General features: G+C 41.1%; 1 protein-coding gene across 1 annotated transcript; it reads right to left on the bottom strand.

The window, feature by feature from the left end:
- Window positions 1-891: 891 nt before the first annotated feature.
- fstl1b (follistatin-like 1b) lies at window positions 892-21638 on the bottom strand. Its single transcript, XM_031734566.2, has 11 exons — window positions 21494-21638; window positions 21290-21346; window positions 8093-8194; window positions 7816-7945; window positions 5934-5966; window positions 5457-5587; window positions 4686-4804; window positions 4228-4340; window positions 3462-3572; window positions 3287-3381; window positions 892-2307 (listed from the first exon to the last, which is right to left on the bottom strand). The coding sequence occupies exons 1-11, from the start codon at window positions 21494-21496 to the stop codon at window positions 2266-2268; spliced, it is 936 nt and encodes a 311-aa protein (XP_031590426.1). The 5' UTR covers window positions 21497-21638; the 3' UTR covers window positions 892-2265.
- Window positions 21639-22462: the final 824 nt, after the last annotated feature.

Here is a 22462-nt window from a genome sequence, read left to right as displayed (position 1 = left end):
TTTTGGTAAACCCACAGACTATTCTCTCCCCAAAAGTCATGCATTTCTCTAACCTTTTCACCTTTGTGAATCACTGTTGGGACTGCATTCATATTGATGTCATTTTAACCAAAGAATGCCTAAATCTACTTTTCATGTTCTTCAGTAGACTTCAATTTTGCAATTTTGTTCCACAGAAAATAGTCCATACATGTCCACATTATGCAATATCCGCTGTACTATTTGCATTTTGCTCCACTGATAACCCCTGTACCAAGTCAGAAGCACTTGTCTGTTATTCAGAGGTAGATTTCAGGAGTAGGTCAATGTCTGCAGTGTCACTTTAGCAAAGTGATCGCTATAGATTTAGTTGGTGCATTGTAAGATAAACACACACACCCTCAAAAAACAAACCCCCAAAGTCTACGTTACACAATCAGCCAAGAAAATGGATGGAACATAAAGCATGGTATGGTTCCTTGATAGGTTTTACTTGAAAATGTCATTTCATTTAACTAATGTATTATAATAGCCTGTTAGGCGAGAGAAACTCCAGTTAACATTTAGAGGTAAAGACAACAAATGAGCTGCCCTTTCAAGCTGGGCAAGACTAGAACAACCAGCAGTCACTGATTTACTATGATGAGCACCTTTATGTAAGTAAAGGCACAGCAATTCAGAAATACACTCACTGGGCTCACCGAATGATGCTTTTTAAGTAGCAAGTGCAATTTTTTAATTTGATTCCCATCTGTACTGGCAACCAGTCCAGTGGTGATATTACTGGCTCCCTGCACTTTGGCAGACAATGGTTTAAACTTTTTCTCCACTATCAGTATTTCATAAGTAAATCTGGCAGATAAAAGCACAAAAACATCCGTGCACACGGACACAAAGAAAGGCACAAAGCTGTGTTGTGGTGAATGGGCTTTATTGGCATACATATTCCTTACAGTCTCTGCACTTTTAGTGAAATATAAAGATTCAGCTTCAACTTAGTAATGCAAATTTCACACACATAGGAAATAGAGTCACAAAGCACTAGTTTGATGCCATCTTCATCAAAGCACACTTGTTCTTGAAACGCCATGTGGCAAAAAAAAATCCTATGTGCAGGCAATGGTAGCGACCTGTACTGTTTCCAGGTCTAAGGCACTGATTTCTGGTGTTTAGACATAACAATTCAAATGCAGGATTTCAACAAATGAACACATTAAACAAACCGAGCTACTCTCAGCGTCATATTTGAAAATCACACACACGCACACAGACACACACGCACACATTTCATATGCACCAGGTTATTGACGCTCCTAAGCTACTTCTGCTGACAGTGAGGCTAGTCCTTCTGTTAAGAGTGATATTGAAAGCACAGGTATAGTGTCGTTGCTGGGTCCAGAGTAATGGGTTACCTGGATAATTTTGTACATTATTCAAACACTTCATCTAGACTTTGGTTTCAGTTTTCACCATGCTATATTCAGATCAGGTCTCACTGAAAGCTGGACCACTACGTCTTGGAAAAGTAAGACACACAAAGAGGGAAATGTTTAACCCCTCCCAAAAAGAAAAAAAAGCACCAGAGAAACTCTACTAAGTATAACATGGGAACAAGATGAGTTCAAACTCAAGCCAATAACATAATGTATATAGAAGCAAACTTTTTTTTTGGCAGCAATGCTATTATTTTAGCAGTAAGATACAAGTAAATTCATTGTTGTGGTTAAACTAAAGCCTAAGAAAGCTAAAGAGAATGAAAGAGAAGTGCAATGGTCAGGTAGTGGCCTACTGTGGCAGTTCTACAGGTAACGGAACTTTAAAAAGCACTAGTAGCTCTACCTTTTTATGCAACATTCTGACAAGAGGTTGTACGAGGCGCCAAGCAGTCAGTTTTCTGTGTACTCGGCGCCTATATTTACACAACCCCCAACCTCACTACCTTCTCAAACAGTGACTTCCATATTCCAAAACAGTGATAACTTGACAGTTTTCTTTTTGTAATAACTGCAAAAATATAAGGACTGTAGTAAAAAAACATAAAACAAAAAAACAACCCCGAGGCTAGAGTAGGGGTGCAGTAATACAATCAAACATGACAGTACTCAACACAAGGGAATCCACTGATACGCTTTGATTGCCCCGAAACTAACAAACATCAACACAAACACTTAAAAATGTAAAAAAAAGGGTAATAATTAACAGAGCAGAGAAACATGATAAAGTGAGTTAAATCAAGTATGGAAGAAGGACGATGGCGTGCATCCTCTTCTTTCATTGCATCCCGACTTAGGCCTCCTTTGTGCTGGCCTTCATTTTCTCCACTGTCTCCTATGTTTAAAACAGTGAAAAGAAACGTGAGCTATAGTGTCTCATTTGACATGCTGACTAAAACAGTATTTCTGGAAAACACACGCTTTTCCCGTTAATATCAGCACTCTATTTGTTTGAAGGAGAATTTGGTGTCACCTATCGAAACTTGTACACACGATGAACCGCATTTGTTTACAGTGGCACTACAAAGTATTCCTCTGGGGTACACAGTACATGGCTTTGCTGACTCAGTCATGGCCTCAAGCCAGATTCCTAGAGCTACCTTGCGGACATCACGGTGTCATTCATGCACACAAGCAGACACACAAGCTACAAAAACAGCAATCTGCAAAAGATTTTTCACTGGGGCAAATTGTTCTAAATACATGCGCCAATTAGTCTAATCCTACTAAACCTAATGCACTGTCTGTGAATGATAATAATAACCATGAAACGTTGAAGGAAGACGTCAACACATAAATCTGTTAAAAGTAAAAGAACCTCAAACATTAATGTTTTTTTTAAGGCCGTCTGCCCTACATTTCATATCCGCAACATCATTTTATGGCTCTAAATTTGAAAACATCGCTCTCCTCTGGATTTATTGTTTCACTTGTTCTGTCAGAAGTAATAAAGCTGCTGATACTGTGGCTCGCTGAGTTCTGCCAGGTTGGAACGCATCAAATATTTACACCGACCTATTCCTCTGTCGGTTGTATTGAGCAATTTGATTTGAAAGGAACTACAGGTAATCAAGGAATATAAAAGCAGGCACGAGGCTATTGGCTCATAAAAGTTATATTGCGTGGACTTTATAACCAGTCCCACAAGCAGAGGACAGTGAATGAGCTTTTAAATGCAGTAGAACCAAGTGGGGAGAAAAGCAAAAATTAGATTCCAAGGTTGGGAAAACACTAATAATTTTTGATTTATCTTGTCTTTAACTTGACTGATATACTGTACTTTTTTGGATGGGTTCTAGTTTACAGATACACACCTGGTGCTTGTTGAGCTCAGCCACACGGAGGTTCCACTCCTCCTCAGTCATCTCCACTCCAGCATCTGCTGTGTCATCCACAGCTGGCTGGTTATCTGGTCAGATTATACAACGGTTAAGTGGAATGTGTGTGTAAAAAACAGGATAAATGCCATTTTCAGTATTTTTTTTTTACCAGTGCACGTCATGGCGGTGCAGACCCAGTTTCCGCATGCACAAACGCAGCGGTTGCACTCCACCTGGGTCTCTGCTCCGTCCTCGTATGTTTCATCCTCCAAGGCACATTCTGCACAAAGATAGAGAACACGCTACCTAGATAAGGCCACAGATAAGACTCTAGTAGAACAATAACGTGTTACATTGTTACCAATTTTATGACTTTTATGACTTGCCAGCATTTTAAAATGCTGCATCATTCATCCACCAGCATAACCACAGTGTCACATTCTTTTGGTTACTTTTGCTTAGTCACAAACACTCAGCAAAACAGCCAACGCCAAGCATAAAACCTTTGTGTGTAAACTGGAGAAACTATTATCTAAAAAGAGAAAAAAAATCAAATGCCTTAACCAGGCATGAAAATCTTGATTTGCATTTGAAACTTTGCATGTGGACTAAACCCAGAGTTTACACAGCTAACAGTCAGTTAGCCAAATAAACGTGTGCGTCCCTGACTCTGGTGTAGCTCCAGAGTTAAGTCAAGCGCAGCGACTGGCTGCTGGAGGAATGCCTCCTCTTCATGTGAACCTTATCCCAGATATATCAGCACCAGTTGACTGAACAGATTGAAGGGCCGAGTCTCAAAATCCTAAGAAAACAGCAGCTGCAAGGACTATTTTCAGTTTGCTGGGCTGCACTACTGAGCTTTCTGTGCTTCGGCAAATTTATATAGTAGATCTAATGGTGTGCTATATTATGTCAAAGTATCACTCCAAGCTCACTCTTCTCTGGTGGATTGAAGCCAGGCTTCAGGCAGTTAAGAAACTCATCAAAGCTCAGCTTCCAGTCGGCATTCTCATCGGAGAGCTCAATGAGGGCATCAACACACAGGCTCCTGGGGAACGAGAAGCACACAAACACAGAATAAATATTAGCTGTTACATACAGTAATGGTGGACCATTACAGAAACAATACAAATGCTGTAGAAATCATTTTGATAGCTGCTTTTCTTTTTTTCTCCACAGAGTGCAGGTGTTTTTGCCAATACGGTTTCCCACAAGGGGCCTGCAATAATGTTTGCTCTGGCCAAGATCAGGTTCAATGACTTGTCCTAAAATAGTGCTGCAGCACAAAGATAAGATTTGGTACAAGCATTGGAAAAAAAAATATTTGAAGGCTCTCTCACCTCTTCCACTTCCACACTTTTTCACAAGGACGCAAACTTGCAGACACACTAACCTGAGCAGGTTGTTGCTCTCCTGGTCTGCATAGGACTGCAACTCCACAACCGACTCGTTGTGCTGGATGAATTTGAGCAGCTCTGAGGAGTCCAGCTGAGAATCACCATTGTCATATGACTGCAAACACACAGACTCATGTGCATGAGGACTGAAAACAAAGAACTCTGTAAGAAGTCATTTGGGGTTCTGATCCACAGGCTGGTCGAGGCTGCCAGTGAACTCGCAGCTATCACTAGAATACAAGCACACCGGTTCTACTTCCAGCCTCCATTTCTTTTGAAGTATCCTAAAATGAATGTGGGGCTGTAGCGCTACATTAACATTTTTATTCATTTATTCTCTCTCTTTTTTTTAATGAGTAGTTGTTGTTCAAACTGATTTAGCATCCAAGCTGACTGCTGTTAGTTTGGCTACTGTACATGGGCTTCATATATGATGATGAAATAAAAAAAATGTTGGGTATAAGTACAGTTTTAAATCGTCCAACACAAAAAACCCATCTTTTGCTATAATGCCATTCATGTCAAACCATGGAGAGGAAGGGGCCCTCCTCTGCAGAACAGAGTTCCTCATTAAACTGAATTATCACCACCAGCTGACTTGCTTGAAAGGTCTGTCACATGAATAATTAGACACAGTCACAGGCAGCTTCAAGAAACAGGCGGACTGAAAGAGGCCCGCGTGGACAAATAAACTGGGGTATTCTATGAAAACACTGGTTTAGGAGAAGTGGTGTGCACTAAAAGAGAAAAGGGTTCATTCTGCCTACCTTGAAGTATTTGAGCAGGATGTCAGAGAAGTTGGAACCCTTGACAAACCAGCCATCTGGGATTATCTCAGTTTGCAGCCACTGGATCACACGAGATCTTAACTCGTTGCGGTCAGCAGCATAGCAAACCACTGCAGGAGAGGGGATATTTCCAGAAGTCAGCAGTATTAATAAATAACCCAGTACACCTGGTATACTGTGCATCGGTATATTCAGGCACAATATGTTCTTTCAGTTAGACCATAAATGTCTGCTACTGTATGGCACGTGTGCTAGTAAACTGTAACCCATCTATGTAACCATGGACTAGACCTAAATATGCCAGTACAATCCAGTCAAAAAATTACAAATACATTCAGTTGTAAATTAATTTATATGTTTATATAAACTTGATAAGGATAAGCGGAAGAAAATGGATGGGTGAATGGATGTTTATATAAGCAAAAAGAGCATGCACGCACATACACATAAGCTCACCTGGACTGGCAGCGGCCTGTTCTGTTTTCTTTTCTAAACGTGATTTGAAAAAAAAGAGAGAAAGAAACAACATTTGATGCAAAACCTGGAGAACATTATTGGAGATAAACGTGTCTGTCACTGAACAATTGGCCAAAGGTCTGCAAAGAGCATGCTGTGACGTAATAATTTTCCCTCGCTGACCTTTCTGTCACCGATCAATGTCCAGGCTAGACTTCTTCAAGTTCTCCGTTTTTTTCTTTCTTTGTATCTTTCTTTCTAGTTCCTCATTTTTGTAATTCCTTTGTGATTTCATTTTTCTGTTTGATTTTTTTTTTCTGAAAATCAATGTAATTTCTTTTCATTTCAGACTGCTGCTGGACTTCGTGACACACACTGAGCATTTCTTCTCCACGTACTTCTTTTCTCTCCTCACGTGTTTATACACCACTGCAGTATGCCACTAAATTTTTGTCTTCTCTCTGCTTTAATCTGTGTTTTTGTCCCTTTGCTGTCTTTTTCTTTTCTTGTCTTTGTCTTTCTCCTCATCCCCAGCTGGTTGCAGCAGATGGCCGCCCCTCTCTGAGCTCGGTTCTGTCGGAGGTTTCTTCCTGTTAAAAAGGAGTTTTTCCTAAGGGATCTCCTTATTGTTGAGCTCTCTCCAGAATATTGTAGGTTTTTTACTTTACAGTATGAAGTGCCTTGGGGAAGCTGTTTTTGTGATTTGTCGCTATATAAATAAACCTCAACTGAACTGAACCTCAGCTGAAATTAGTTTCAGAATTAGTTTTGCTTATTTATTTATTTATATGTATTATTCACATTACATATGTTGACAAATTTGACCAAAGCATTTTAGATTATATATCACAGATTAAGGTCCAGTTAGCTAAACAACTTTGGTTTATGTCAGCAGGGACCAGCAGGGAAGTGAAAGTTCACTCGAGATAAGATAAGATACTAATATTAGATATATGAAGAGGTGGCTACAGGGCAGAGGTGTGATAAAAATGATAGCACAGTGTCATGCAGGGGTCATTATATGACTGTCTACCCAGTCACCTCACATTATCAGTTCAGTGAATGTATGGTAGTTCAGAGATCACATACTAATCAGTTTAATTGCTTACTATCAGCGCTTTCAAAATTAGTCGGGTGAGCTAAATGACATTACTGAAAAGGGGCCAAATTGGCCTCCCATTGTCACATCTACTAGATCTCAGGGATTCACTTATACTTAAGCTTCTACTCTGTACCTGACAGTAGCCTATGACTCTGACATTCGGTGTTATGAACACAAGATTTTTAGTCAGTGTTGTTAAATTCCTCTTTAGTAATTCAGTCAGACAGGTTTCAAACTGTGTTTTCATCTTTTCAACTCTATATCTCGTGTTATTTTGGCTTCCACTGTACTCTAAGCAGTCAAGTATTTCATTTTTGGAACAAAAAAGAGCTGAATAGCATCAATTAGCTGCAATAGACTGCCAGCCTGTCCACGATGTAGCCCACCTCTCACCGTATTACAGTGGGGATATGCTCCAGCATCCCTGAATTAGATATGTGCAAGAAAATCAATGGATGGACCAATCAGTGCTTGAATCAGTGCTTGATAGGTCAGTTGGATGAGAAACCTGATTTGCTATGTCCTATCCTATCAAAATGTTGTTTCTGTGTGTACATGTTTTAAATCGTAAAAATGAAAAAAAAGAAAAAACCCTAAAAACCGTTCAAGGCAAGAAAGATGATGTTAAAAAAAACATTTTTTAGCAAAAAATCATTTAACAATTTTTGAAAAATATATTTTCAATATCTGACATGAAAATTACACAACTTCCATTTCCAAGGTTGATTGTGTGATAATTATGCCGGTTTGAACTGTTTTATCAACATGTGTTATCCGTACCCTTGCAGTGTCCGTCGTGTGCCACTTGGATCTTCAGGCCAGTCAGACAAGCATCTCTGTGGAGCTCACAGTGATTCCTGTAGGTCTTACCATTGCTGCCACATACTGACCTCTTGTGGGGCTTACAGCTCTGCAAAGAAACAAAGTGCAAAGGGAATAAATGTGAAGTGAAACCAAAGGGAGTTTGTAATCCAAATCTATTATTTGGACATATCTTCCTTCCTTGCATAAAAGCAATGACATCTGGTCTCTACTGAATCACACACCCAACACTCACCTCTATGCACAGACAGCTGGGCTCCCCCTTCTCATTGACAGCGCACTCCCTGCCAGCCCCGCAGAACACATTGGCACAAACTTTGCTCTTGGTCTGCACCTCCTGTAAGGCAAAAGAAGTTTGTGATGGTTGAACACAGGGTGGCGCTGTTGTGCTTTTCAAACAGACTGCACCAATCAAGTCAAACAGAAATCTGCAAACGGGATCCAAAACACAAATATTTTACTTTCACAATAAACCATGTGGAACCAAACTCATGTCACAGATAAAGAGATCGTTTCGCCCAATTGACTGACAAGAGTCTGTCCCCTGATGGCATCTGAGATAAAAGCTCACTTGCACTGCACTCAATCTAGGAGGTGATACTTTTTGTATCTGTTTCCTATCTGTTTTAGCAAGATACCAAGAATTACTTAAATCATTTCGGTAAATAAGCTCAGTTGCCTTGTGCACGTAGTGGTTCATAATGTTTCATTGGAGACTCTGAGGAATCCTCAAACAACTGACTGCATTTCAATTTTATTTGTTCCTTTCTCATCAACATGATAAGCAAAAAAAGCAATATTTATGTGCTCAAACAAAGGTGTCCTGGTTTATTGCTTATCTTTGTTGTTTTTTTATGCGTGTGTTAGTGTCTGCACTTTTAATGAGGTCTCTGGAGCTGTCTGAATTGTTGCCCTGTCAGTGACAGCTAGACTTGGATCCAGAAGTTGGCATGAAATAAGGCAGAATACAGAAAACATGTAAGTGGGATAAGTTCCTGCTGGACCATGCCGCCTCCTCGAAAATACTCTTTTTCTTTCATCCAAATGTCTCCAGCAAATCTGTCTCAGTTAAACAGCCTTTTCTTTCACGTTTAGCGTGTCTCATTCGCTCTCGTTGACACTCGTGGACATACGCCGTCTCATTTGCTCGTCTTGACATCTTGTGTTTGCTCATTTTAGGGACTGCCAGCAGACTCAAGAAATGAGGTCTAGCAACCAATCAGAAGACGCCAAGTGGAGCTCCAAGAGCTGGTTTATGACCCTCATTACCGCCTCCTTTCCCCATCTGTTTGTTTTTGTATATGTGTGCCATTGTGTGTGCTTGCATTTGTTTGTGTGCACGCTTGTGTGTGTGTACAGGGTGTTTCCACATCTGGAGTCTGAGCTGTGTTTTCCTTTAGGCCCATTCCCATGCAGTGCAAAATCTTTTCCCCATACCCCCCGACTCCCCTCCTGCTCCCTAAGCTGCTGTTTCCTGTAACAGCAAGCCAGAAGTTGGCCTTCTTTGTGCGCCTGCACGTGAGCTGGCTTCCAACTTTTTCTCTCTGTGTATGACTGCAAGGTCTGGTATGTAGGTCAAAATGAAGGTGGGATGTTGCTACTGAACCTTCGTGAGCTCTCATGATAAAATGTAACAGGATGGATCTCGGAGCTAAAGGGATGACAGTGGGGGAGCAGTCACATGCAATCATCACAGTGTAGCAATTCTGACTCAAAACTGGTGAGAGGAATTCGGTTCTATGCATGGTTTAGAGATATATACATACACACACTTCTTATCCTAAGATGAGGTCTTGAACATGTTGGACAATTCAGTTTCTCAGACACAGATGGGCAAGAGGCCTGTTGAAACCTGCAGAAACCTCCACTGAGAACATGAATAATAGATGGGCTCCTTAAGATGAATCTGGTACAAACACGGAGCTCTGTCTGTCCATCTCCCTCTTAGCAGAACCAGCTGAGGATATCTGACATTTAGCTAATGAATACAGAGGTAGAAGGCCCTTTTTTTTGCAGCTGATTCAAGTGCTTTGTTGCCATAGTGAGAACATATACCGGCTTCTTTTGATTACAGAAGTGTCAGTCAAGTAAGCCAGATGGAACAAAGCCTCAAAATGAGATCTCAGCAGGGCTCTTTGGACATACAGTGCTGTGAAATAAGTATTTGTCCCTTCCTTAGTTCTTTTTTTCACATTTGTCACTCTTACATGTTGTAGAGCATCACACCATTTTTTTTATTAGACAAAGATAACAAAAGTACAAATGTACGGTACAAAGTGTAGTTTTTGAAATGATGATTTCATTTATGAAGGGAAGCCAAACCTACCTGGCCCTATGTGAAAAAGTAATAGTCTCCTAAACCTAATAACAGGTTGTGCCACCCTTCACAGCAAGAACTGCAATCAAGTGTTTGTGATAACTGGCAATGAGTCTTTCACATCACTGTGGAAAACTTTGGTCCACTCTTCTTTGCAGATTTGTTTTAAACAGATTATTCATGCTCAAAAACTGAGTCTGATTCAAGTCCCAATGCTGATTAGGCCACTACAAAACGTTTTTTTGAGTTTTTGCTGCACAACCAGTTATTAGGTTTATGGCACATTTACTTTGTCAAACAGGGTCAGATAAGTTTGGATAAACTTTTTTTCCCCTTAATAAACTAAATCATCATTTAAAAATGGTATCTTGTATCTTCTTAGGTTATCTTTGTCAAATATTAAAATCTCTTTGAGTATCTGAAACATTTAAGTGTGCCAAATATGCAATAAAATAAGAAATCAGGAACAGGGCAAATACAGCACTGAAAGAAACACAAGACTGCAGAAAATAACAGATGAAATAGTCTCTTCATGTGTTCTTGGGATGCCACAAACACAGTGCATAAAACATACATGGACAATGCAGAGGGATAAATAAATACTACACATAGCAAATGTCACAGAGATATGGTCACATTTCATGCGTCTAAGAGACGAAAAATTAGTAGACGTTTGAATCCCCAAATATCGGTGTCACTCTTACTCCTACAGGGAGTTATTTGGTGTATTATTTCTGCATGCTATTCTATATGCTGTTACAACATAAAAGCATAAAAGCTTTATTCTATTTACGTGAGTGTTAGTAGCCTGAAAATACGAGAAGTTTTTTTTTTATCATTGTTGTTATCACTATTTTACTTTATTTGGTAAAGAGCTTCCCATGTTTTCCCTCTTTGAATCCCAAGTTCATACGCTGAGATTGATATCAGTGTTTTAATCCAAGTGAATATCACTTTCTGTTGGCATCAACCTCACCAACCTCACTCATTAACACAGTCACCAGCAGAGCAGACATAAAAACAGACATGACACAAAGTCAGCACAAACAAAAACACACCCACTATGCATGTCCTAGATAAATTATTATTTTTAATTTACTGACAACAAATGCCTTCTTTCCCATTTAAAACCAATCAGTGTTCTCATAAGAGACTGGTGAATCATACCAGAGTCCTTCACACAAAGAGCTTCCCTAAGCTCATTACAGTCAATACGGACACATTTCACAGCTCACGATACTAATCTCCTGCCCCGCTTTTCACATGTTTTCTATTTCAGTGTTTTAGTCACGAGGCTGAAACGACTTAAAGGTTTCTCAAAGACTTTTTTTTCCTCCAAAAACTCTTTGCATCATTTCCATCTTTTTATGTCAGCGTGGCAACTCTCATTTCAAGTCTTGCTTTCATTTCTGCTATTCTTTAGTTCTTTCTCTTGTCATCTCATCTCTAGCACCATGCCCTTTTACAGATGCAAGACACGTGTCTGTGAACGAAGGCCAGCCTTGAAGAGCTAGATGGAAATCAGTGGAGGAAAATAAGAGAATAGTAAGAGGCTGAATAAAAGGAGAAAGTTTTGAGGACAGTCTGAATATTAAAAAAGAGGTGGGTAGTGAAGAAGAGGAGGGGGGCATATGAGCATGTTATATTGCATAGATGAGGTGGACTTGAGTTAAAGTGGAACATATCCTTGCTTTAGAGAAGAAAATGCCCTTTTATCTTTTATCCAATGAAGACAACAGTGAAAAGGCACACTAACTAAAGGCACCTAAAGGCACCTTGCACACCATAACACATAAAAAGCATTAGAACATCTGCTCTGCCTTTGTATGCCTTTCTTATCTCTGTGTCCTCAAAGACTCAAAACAGTACAAGCAGCAGCATATTTGTCTGTATTTGCATGCTTAGTGCGTGTACCTTCAAATATCTTGGAGATGCTCCACTAATCGAACAAGCCGATCAATGCCTCTCTCCTGTTGATGTCATTTACAGCCACCGTGAGCACTTCCCATATTGCACCCTGCCCCTTATTAGCATAGAAAACATTAACCTAGAGATTGTACTGAAGTCCCTGCCATAGATATGCCTACAACAGTGAAGAGAATAATGGAAGCACTGCAAAAAAATAGTAAGTGCAATAAATACAGAATGTGGCATTTCTAATAATACTAAAAGATTAGTTCCATCTGTTTGATTAGATTAGTTTTGGACACAATAAATTTAATTCAGTGCAATCCAATACAACAAGCCTGCAATTCGACTGTTTTCACATAGAGCTTCTTCTGCCTGTCTGCTGTGTTCGAGAGGTGTTGATTCAGCGCTACTTTCACTGTGTAGGCTGTACTTTCTGGTGCTGCTCATTCGTACTGCATTATAAAAAGGTACAGGGTAGATCAGCTTGAGCTGCTTTAACATCTGTATGACACATAGAGTTTCATCAAAATCTGAATGTGAAAGGCTCGAAAAGGCTTTTCAAGAAGTTTGGATTTACTGCATGGGTGTAAGAGACACCTCACTGTAAATGATGCAGGTTGGGCCACTTGAAATATTGAAATGCTGAATAACAATGAAGGAACTACAGCACACTGTTTCACATGCTGCTGTGGTCCTGAGTCACTGATAAGGCTTCGGTTTGTGAGGAAGCAGAGGAAATATTTACAGTGATATTGAAATCTAATGTAAATATGCACACAGTTGTCTGTTCAATTTACCGTTTATAAAAAGCATCTATTTCACCTTATTTACATAACAAACGGGCAAATCTGAAGAAAAATGAAAACTATCACAAGCAAAAAAAAAGAAAGATTACTGAAATGAGAAAAATAACAAGTAAATTATTTTCATTTGATTAAAAATTTTTTTGAGTTACTTGGTTTCTTGCACAGAGTTGGTTGAGAAGGGTTATATAAAAAGTTTTACATTTGAATATAGGAGTGAAGGAAAGGTTTTACACTTCAGAAGTGGGAAAATGTAGATTTTGTTTTTGTTTGTAGTGAGAAGAGTGAGGCCAGCACCAGTCACACAAGCCTAGAGAACAATTAGCGTCCTCTGGTCACGAGATAAAAATATCTATTCCCAGACCAACTGGAGGTTTCTGGCAGTCAAAACATTGCAATCGCCCTTAGTCTACATGTAATACGCTAACTTGTCTGCCAGCACTCACCAACTGCTTGCCGAGCAGGAGTGAAAATATGACAAGTGTAATGCAAAATGTACACAAAGTTAAAATTGTGTTGGTTGCAGTGTGAATGTTGAAGGTGAATATTCTCCGTTTCCAGCTGTCTTTCCTCCAAAGTAATCTGCTAGTGACCAAAGCAATCACAGGGATCTTTTTAGTGCAGCATCGAATTTGTGACTGATTTCACCTAGCGACAGCCAGAAATGCACATTCTTGCCTAGTGACTGGAGATTGCCGGGGGGTCAGTCTCTGAGGCCTAAGCTACAATAAGCTAGGCTGTTGACTGCAGCTTCAGAAGTGCTTCAGAGACAGTGGTTTCTCCTTTCATATACCTCCCTCCAAGGAGGTGCAAAAGTCTATTTAAACAAATGCTGACGTGGAGGAGATGTGCACTAAAACGTGATTTTACTTCGAGCGAGGCAATAACAGTGACAGATAGAGACAGTCAGCATGACAGATGGACAGGCAAATGCATGCATAGCATGGACGCTCCCCCCATTACCTCTAAATGCAACCGAGTGTTTTACAACAGATTTTATGTAACAATGAGGTGAAAAATGAAAGAAACACAAGACTGAAAGGCAAGAAACGTAGACAAGAGACATAATCAGGAGAATGAGAAGGTAAGAGGGGTTCATTCCCGAGCCATGTAGTGCCTCAGCTGGAACCCGACCCAGTTTGCCTTGAGCCAAAATCTCCTCAGTATGTGGGTCAGAAAGGTGGCCCTGCTCTTCCCCTCTCCAGCATTTTCCCCATGGTGTCCCTCCAGCTCTAGATTGTCTAACACTCTTCAGCTCCATCAGACATGAGTCCATGCCAGGAGCAGACAGAACAGGGAGGGCTCAAAATTGAGCAACTTGTTTCCCCTTAACTTCTAATCAGAAGAGAAGTGGAGCGCAGCCAAAGAAGAAAACCACTTACCCCATACACTGCAAGCTAACTACGATCCAGTTTCCTCCCTTAAGGAATTTTAACGAGATGATGGGAAGAAATATTACTTTATTTTGGTTTTGAGTCATTACAGAAAGCTGTTTCTTTTGCCTTCAATAATTCACATCGCTCCATTCTCAGACTCTGTTGCCTTTCCCCCCTCTGTGAATCCGTGTCTTCATTTATATCAAATCAGTTTCAGTCTCATTTCTTCTGTACTTCACAGCCTCATGAGATCACATGTACAGTAAAGCCTCCACTCAGAAACAGGCAGTCAGCCCCTCAAAAAGACGCGATCGACTGCCATGTTCCCGTTTGGCTCAAATATCTGCTTAGTATTTCATGGATTACATGACAAGTGATCGCCAGCAGTTGAGAGCAGTATGTGTCCTTGCAATAATGAGGCCAAAGAAGAACTAATTTGAGCGGTTTATAAGAGCACTAGGGGTGGTCTCAAATGTTCTCTGAGGGACCAGGTCCGAGATTAAATCTGCAGAAACAAAAAGGGCGCTGGGTAACGACCAGTTTACAGAGCTCTGCCTGTTATTCTCGTCCCTGTTTCTTATTCAGTGTAAAAGGAATGCACCAATGGACGGGATGATGTCACCTCAGTCTGCAGCCTGTTATTTTACACCCAGCAGCCTCATTGTTCAAAAGCTGAAATGCAGCAACTAAACTGAAAAGAGACATGGGGGAAAAAAGAAGAAAGAGAAGAGGGAGATAACAGAAATACACGGTAAGATAAGTAAAGCAGAGAAACAGAGAGGGTGAGGAAATGGAGAAAGCAAGAAGTACAAGACTGAAGAAAAGCAGGAAATAAGTCACAGTCTGGGCAGAGCAACATCTGCTAGCAGTTAAAACGTCACCAGAGAACACAAAATGCTGTGAACGCAGCACCGCCCCTGGCCTGCCCTCCCCTGTTCACCCCGCTGTCACTCTGCTCGGACAAAAACGTCCCCCTGTCCTCACCACCTGCCTTTGTCTTACCCGTTTTTAGTTTTCTTTCTTATCATCATTTTCAATAATTTCTCATCTATTTAGCCTTTAAATTTTTAATCCCTTTCTTTGACTCTTTACTCATCTTGCTCGTTTCCCCTTATCCCTTTAAACTTTCTCTCTTTGCTCACTTTGTCACCTTTCTTTCCCCTCTGAACCACCCCCCACCCCCCTCTGTTCTCTGCATTTTTCCACCACGAGGAAGGGCAAGTGAGGGGGATGGGGAGGGTGGGCCAATGCAGGCTCACACTAAGGCTAGGGGAATGAGCAGACTCCCTGCCCTCCTCTCTGCTCCCTCTTTGAGGCCAGTGTAGGGGCTAACGTCGAACGCTTTCGTACAAGGGAAAGTCCAAGTACAGACTGCAAGATGTGTTTAGTGTGTGTAGACATTTAAATCCTGTTGTGAGACCAGACCATTATTATATTTAAACAACTGTATTTTGCCTTCCTTTTAATCAAAACCTTTCAAAGTATGTCAGGATACAGCGAGAGCAGAAACCAAATGTTATCTGATTCACAGAAAGTAAGTCAACTGTTTCATTAAGGCACTGTGGCCACTGTATCAGGCGCATGTGTTCACGTGTTCCTTCTTAGCACAGATATCCATTCAGCCAATCATATGGAAGCAAACTGACATATTTAGGCAGGTAGACGTGGTCAAGACAAGCTGCTGAATTTAAAACTGAGGATTAGAATGGAGGAGAACGGTGATTTAAGTGACTCAGGCTGGTCTCGGTATTTCAAAAACCGACAATCTTCTGGGATTTTCCAGCACAACCATCTCTAGGGTTTACAGGGAATGGTCTGAAAACAGAAAATCTCCAGTGAGCAGCAGTTCTCTTGGTAAAAATGTCTTGATGCAGGTCCAGGCTGGGGTGGTGGTGCAATGGTGTTGGGGGTTTCTTGTAGTTTCTTGGCTCCAGCCTACCTGAGTACTGGTGCTGACCATGTCCAGCAGGATAACACAATATGTCACAAACCTCAGATCATCTCAAACTCAAACACATCTCCTGAACTTAACACTGAGCTCACTGTTCTCTAATGGCCTCCACAGTCACAAGATCTTAATTCTGCAGACTATCGCTGTATTTTGGATCATGTGCGATACAGACCAAGCAATCACCTGGGCTCAGACAACTTAATTGGCAGATTAAACAGTAATTAAATTTAGCATTGTTGTAATCTAAGAACTTGCAAGTCACATTTTTTATGGTTCTTGGAATTCCTCATGACATTTTAAATTACAGATTTTTAGTACTTCTTTTTCTTTGGGTTTGACAATCAAAGTCATCCCCCCTGCTTTGTATCATGTCTCATTCATACTAAAATAGACGGAGAAAAGAGCCTCTCACTATGTATCAGTCACGGCTGAGGTACTTGAGCTATAAATGATCAAACTGAATGAAACAGTCATCTGCGCAGTCCAATCTGTTCAAAAATCTTTTTAATTAGCGAGCTTCACAGTATACTGCAGTGAGGCTAATCATGGGATGTTCTTTTAACCTTTTGTACTTCAGCTTTCACTTGCTACCTGTTCATGCCTTGAAGAAGACTGAAAGGGTGCTAATTAAAGGGATTTTTATGAGGAAATGGCTTCCTTCCACACATATTAACCGCATTTTTGATCGCTCGAAGTGCTGCGGTTGACACGTTTTTTGACCTCTGCTGAGCTACATCCAATCCAGCTTAAACTAATTATTTTATCACAATCATTCATCCTGCAGATTACTTTCTCAGCTGACTCTGCTGCTATGTCCTAAAGCAGTGGTCCCCAACCCCCGAGTTGAGGCAAGAGTTGAGGCTCGGGTATGAAATGTATGGTTTTCAGGGTTTGTACTGGTTTTTATCATCATTTTTTAAATCATTTTTATTGTTAACCTGGTTTCCCTGGGTCTTTTCCCGTGTGTTATGAACAAATCTTCTTCTTTTTGGTACTGGTTTTATTTTGTTGTATTTATCCGTGACACCTTAAAGGTCGGTATATTGTCAGACATAAACCGGTCCGTGGCGCAAAAAAGGTTAAGGGACCGCTGTCCTAAAGCATGCAACACACCCTGGTGTAGCAAACAGCACCAACACACTCATAGTACAGTGACTCAAGTCAATAAAATGCTTTTATTCAGCACCGGTGGTGGTACAATACCACCACCAGAGAAAAACAAGCTCCATCAAAGATGTTTTGGCCCAAAGAAAAAAAAGCATATATATTTTTAACCATCATTTTTTTAAGTTAGGGTGTAATTTACTGAATAACAAGAAAATTGACAGATTTCTGTAGCACACAGGCTGTATGTGGATCAATCATGGTTATGTGCACAGTCACCCCTTGAAGGCCCTTGAGCAAGGTTTCTGCATGTGATAAGAGAGGTATGCTACATTATAGAGTGCCGCTCTTATCACATAGATCACAAGTAAACCTCAAAACAGCCACTTTAGCATCTATGTTTTTTGCTCAATGTTGGAAAACAGCAGAGTTCGCCTGTTGATCATTCCTCCTACAGTTAAGGCTGTTCAACAGAAAAAAACTGCATTTCATATGCAGGGTGTGATCTCTCTTTGACGGGTCACTGGACACAGAATAATCTCTGCTGGAAGTAAATATTTGTAGAAGTTTTCACAGTTTATCGTTTTTTTAAGATGTCAAGCTCACAGCGATGTTTATTACATTTTCCAAGAGCTTAAAGTGGGCAGAAAAGCAGCAAACACTCAGTCATCGCTAAGTTATCTACTTTAGCTTTTTAACTTTTATGATTGAAAATGATGCATTACCTCATTCTTTTAAAAAAAAAAGCTCAGAGAACACTTTGGTGCCAGTCTTTGTCATTTGCGTGGGTGCCTGTGTTAATTTATGTGTGTCAGGCCTTTGAGTGCAGAGTACCGGTAATGATAAGACACCAGTACAGCTGCTAAGCTAAATGAGGACTCCTTTCAAGCCAAGCCAAGAGTGAGGAGAAAACACTGCGGGGACGTGAAACGTAGCACACCTCCTCTTCTTTCTCTACCCCCACACCACACAGCCAAGTCTTACCTCACTCCCAGTCTGCCTGCTGTAATTGCATGACATCTCCTTCCTGCTTTACATCACTATCTCACCGCCCTGAACAATCTCTGCACGGGATCCATGACTGAATGTCGAGCTACAGTAATTAGAGCAGGCTCGTACAGACAGAGGACACGGCGTCCCCTCATGCTTGTGTTCTCTCCACCTGGGCAGATATTTTTAGCCCACCTTGTATGGGAAAGAACAAGCATCAACATGGCAACATGGCGGGTTGCCCGAGACCATTTAGCTCAGTCAGGGTGCTACAAATCCAGGGCCAGAAAGAAAAAGGGATCCAGCTCCTTCATTTTTTCATTCATTTTCTTTGTTCCCTGAAATGTTGTCCTGGAGAACTAGTCTGGCTGCCTGTTGACGCCAGAGCGCCATAAACTAAATTAACCAATGTGTCATTCACCGTGGATGATGCACAATAACACAATAACACTGCATGCCATAACAGCGGAAATATAAACACTCTCCTCCCTCTGTTTATATGCGGCTGTGCGCACACATTTCCCCCGAGGCCGCAAAGTCTTATGACTTTCACTATGCCTGCATCCGACCTCGTTTGCATATCAAGCTCCCGGTGTGTTTGAGTAAGACATCAAGGTTTTTTTTCCCAAGATGCATATCTGCTTTCCAGCCTTCGGGCACACGCACACACAGAGAGTTTTGAGTCTCGACCCTGGCCACCCTGTCACACTGCATTTCTGAGCAGCTTATCTTCAAACGCAGCAAATTCTCACCTCAAGAAGCACACACGCATTCTCCTTCTTAATAAATCAGGAGTTAGTTTCCACATTTTAATAGCCTAAACTCGTGCCAGCAAATAAAAACACAATCAATCCTCTTTTCAGTGATCTTTCCAGCGTTTTTAGTGATGTGTATACAGTCAATTTAACATGCATCCAATGGTTGATACACAAGCTAAATAGATACCCTATAGGCTCAGATTCACCTCTTTGCTGGGCTTTGCTGCAACTTGTTGACCTTCTTTAGACAGCACACTGGTATGCCAGTTCAGACCTTTCTCACAGCCTGTCAACAGGCCATATATTATCAAGATAATTACCTTTGGAGAACAGATGCCTCTTTTTTTAATGGGTGCCCATTACTTTGTGGGTCCACCCAACAACAACTGCCGTGTGTTCTACCCGTCTAGGACATACCTCACAGATCACGGCCATAGATTCAATTAGGAGGCACACAATCCCACATTTAACAGCCAGCAGGCGAAGATAGGAAGAGCAGGGGAAGGTCAGCCGGGGTAGCCGGCACATCAGTCTATGAGCAATGTTGCAGTTCCGACACTAATGGCCATCTGCATTAAGCCATAAAGACAGGCTCGGCCACAGATAATTGATTTATCTTTCACATGTGGCATTGCTCTAATCTGCTGAAAAATCCCTCTAATTAGGCTACAGTTATTACCGTGTTTATATCATCCTCCTGTTATTGTTGTGCCGGTCAACAGAGGAGTCAGCACAAAGCCAGGTGTTCAACAGCTGTGTCCACTGAGGGTCCAGGCCATCATCAAGTGCCACCTGGCACGTGTGTGCTTGCTCGTTCTTCGAGGAATAATTTGGGACATAGAACAAATGACTTTTTACCAAGTTATATGAGAACATCCATCCTGCTTTCAGGTCTGCATAATAATTAGGGAGGTACAATGAGCAGCTGGTTGGCATAGATTGCCACAAAAGGAAAAAGAATAATTTTTACAAGAGACTATGTGCTGTATCACAAAGACATTCTTGCAGTTTGCTTTTCTTTTTTTTTTTTTGTACTCTTGGATATCTTGATAGCTGTTTCCATAACTGTAAATTTGTTATTCTTGCACAACCACAACAGACATCTCAAAACTGGAAACTTGCCAGTCTTCATGCTCAGCTCAGCTAACTGACTGCTAGGTTTACTTTTAGTCATATTTAGGTTTACTGAGCATCCACCCCAGACAGTAAGTATCACTAATTCTTCGAACCTACTGACATATACGAGCCCATCTGTCACACCTGTGGAGATGCTTAAACTTTAATAATTGCACGCTGTTTCAGTTAATCATTCCTGTGTGCACTGGGGCCACCTACTAACAGCACATCCTGGTGTTTACCTAGAGAGGAGACTACTTAGCTCTGCAGTGTGATACCCATGAGGTGAGCATTCTCACAGCTCTTGAGCGCACTCACCGCCCTGCAGACAAACACACATGCTCCCCGACCAACCACCAAAACAAGCATTATGCCATTAGAGCAGCTGCCAGTTGGTACCAAAACACCCTCCAGTATTGATGAAGAGTGTCATCCCCCCCCCAAGGGAGATTTGTGAGAGCTAGGCAAACACAAGCCCACCCATTCTCCTTCACAGCTGTCTGTCACTCCTCTCGTCCTCTCATGGCACATGGCAGCTTTTGGTGCGATGTTACCTTCAAAAATCACAACTCAACAAAACAAAAACACAGAATAGGTGAAGGACTTCTCTTTGTGTGGTCAGCAATCAAGATGGAAAAAGTGAAGGTTTAAGAAATATGTGCGCTCACTTTTCCAGTGCCTCATGGGTGCAACCTTGTTATTAACAACAATACCCCAATTGGAAAAAAAGCAAACTAGTCAGAATGTGTCTGTAATGACGCTCATGATTGCAGTAATGGTGTGGTTCCGCTTAGGAAGATAAACAACCCAGCCTACATCACATAGACACAATACAGCCTTGAAAACCCAACTATAAATGGTCCATTTTCACCACGGCACCAAGTTTTCTCCAATAAAATACTTTTTTTTTCTTCTTCTCTTTTTCCAGATGTGTTCAAGCTCAATAAAGCTGTTGTTTGGCTGCCTTGTTTTTTTGTTTTTTAGATGGACAATTTCGCACGTAACGGTTATAAAGTGTTCAGTACAGGCGTAAAACGATTGATTCCAATATGAAGCCTCGCAAAGACAACTGTTTAAAGTAAAGAAAAATAAAACAGCAAACTTACCTCTGCGTTGTACAGAGCTACGGAGAGCAGAAGGAGCACAGCTACACTTCGTAACATCTGGACAAAAAAAAGGAGGGGAAAAGAGAGAGAAAGTATGGTTTTATGGGAAAAGAATGAGCCAACGACAGTGTCCATCCGTTTTCATACCATTCATATTGTCAAGTCAAACTTGTGGAAAAGCCAAATTTTAGTCCTCTACATTACCATTTTATATTCGGCTCGGGAAATCTGCTCGGAAAAGGGGTGCTGGTCCGGATATCTGTCGGGACGCAGTCGAGCAGAATTGCCGAGATTTCAAGAAATTTGAGGAGCGCTGAGGAATTCCTGCCAGTCCGTCAGTCTCTCCTCCTCCTCTCGCCTCACCCTGGCCAATGAAAACGTCTGGAGAGGAGACGAGGAGGCGGGGGAGGAACGATGGAAAGTGTGTAGGCTATGTATTGTGTGTAAATTAAACGGTAAATGCAGGCTTTCTCTCAAGAAAGGTGGATGGCTGTGTTTGTGGCTCAGTCATAATCTGTGTGCAGGTTCGTACAAAATCTGTTGTATCCTACTGATCTTACGGGAACATTTCTCTTGGCCGTTTCAGTCCATTTTAGTCAAACTCTCACAGAACAGCCATCAAATCATCCGGTATTATTAACAAGGTTTCACTTGTTTTTCTTTGTGGCCACTAGGGGGCAGAAGAACTCTTAAAACACACTGTTGACCACAGCTTGTAAACGAATAAAACAACGTTAGTTGTTAGTTTTCGTTAATTTTCACGAGACAAATGCAGTAATCGCAGTGCAAATAGATTCTCAGACAAGTCTGCGTTTGTCTATTGGATCATTTGGATTTCCTGAAAAACACAGTTAAAAAAAATAGGGTTGTTAAAGCTGAAGCCCCCCCTTTCCCCCATAATAGTTAAACACACAAAAGAGGGCAATTTTAAATCACATTAAATGAAATGACTCACTCTAACCGGGTTTTCAGCTGCACCTTTGTGTAGCTGTGTTGAAATTCGTTTTAAGCTTATATTTTGATTATTCACCTCTCTCTCTCTCTCTGTTTGATGCTTCTGGTTCTTGATGTCTCACTTTGATGATTTACTTCCCTCGTTTCTCTTCTCTTCTGACTAAGTCAATCAAATGTGGAGGTGTACTGCACTGAATGGGTGCACAATGTGTATGCGGA

The sequence above is a fragment of the Oreochromis aureus genome, linkage group 16, assembly GCF_013358895.1.
Source record: "Oreochromis aureus strain Israel breed Guangdong linkage group 16, ZZ_aureus, whole genome shotgun sequence".
Lineage (NCBI taxonomy): Eukaryota > Metazoa > Chordata > Actinopteri > Cichliformes > Cichlidae > Oreochromis > Oreochromis aureus.
The sequence above is the reverse complement of the archived record's forward strand: the minus strand, read 5'-3'. Positions and strand labels throughout refer to the sequence as shown.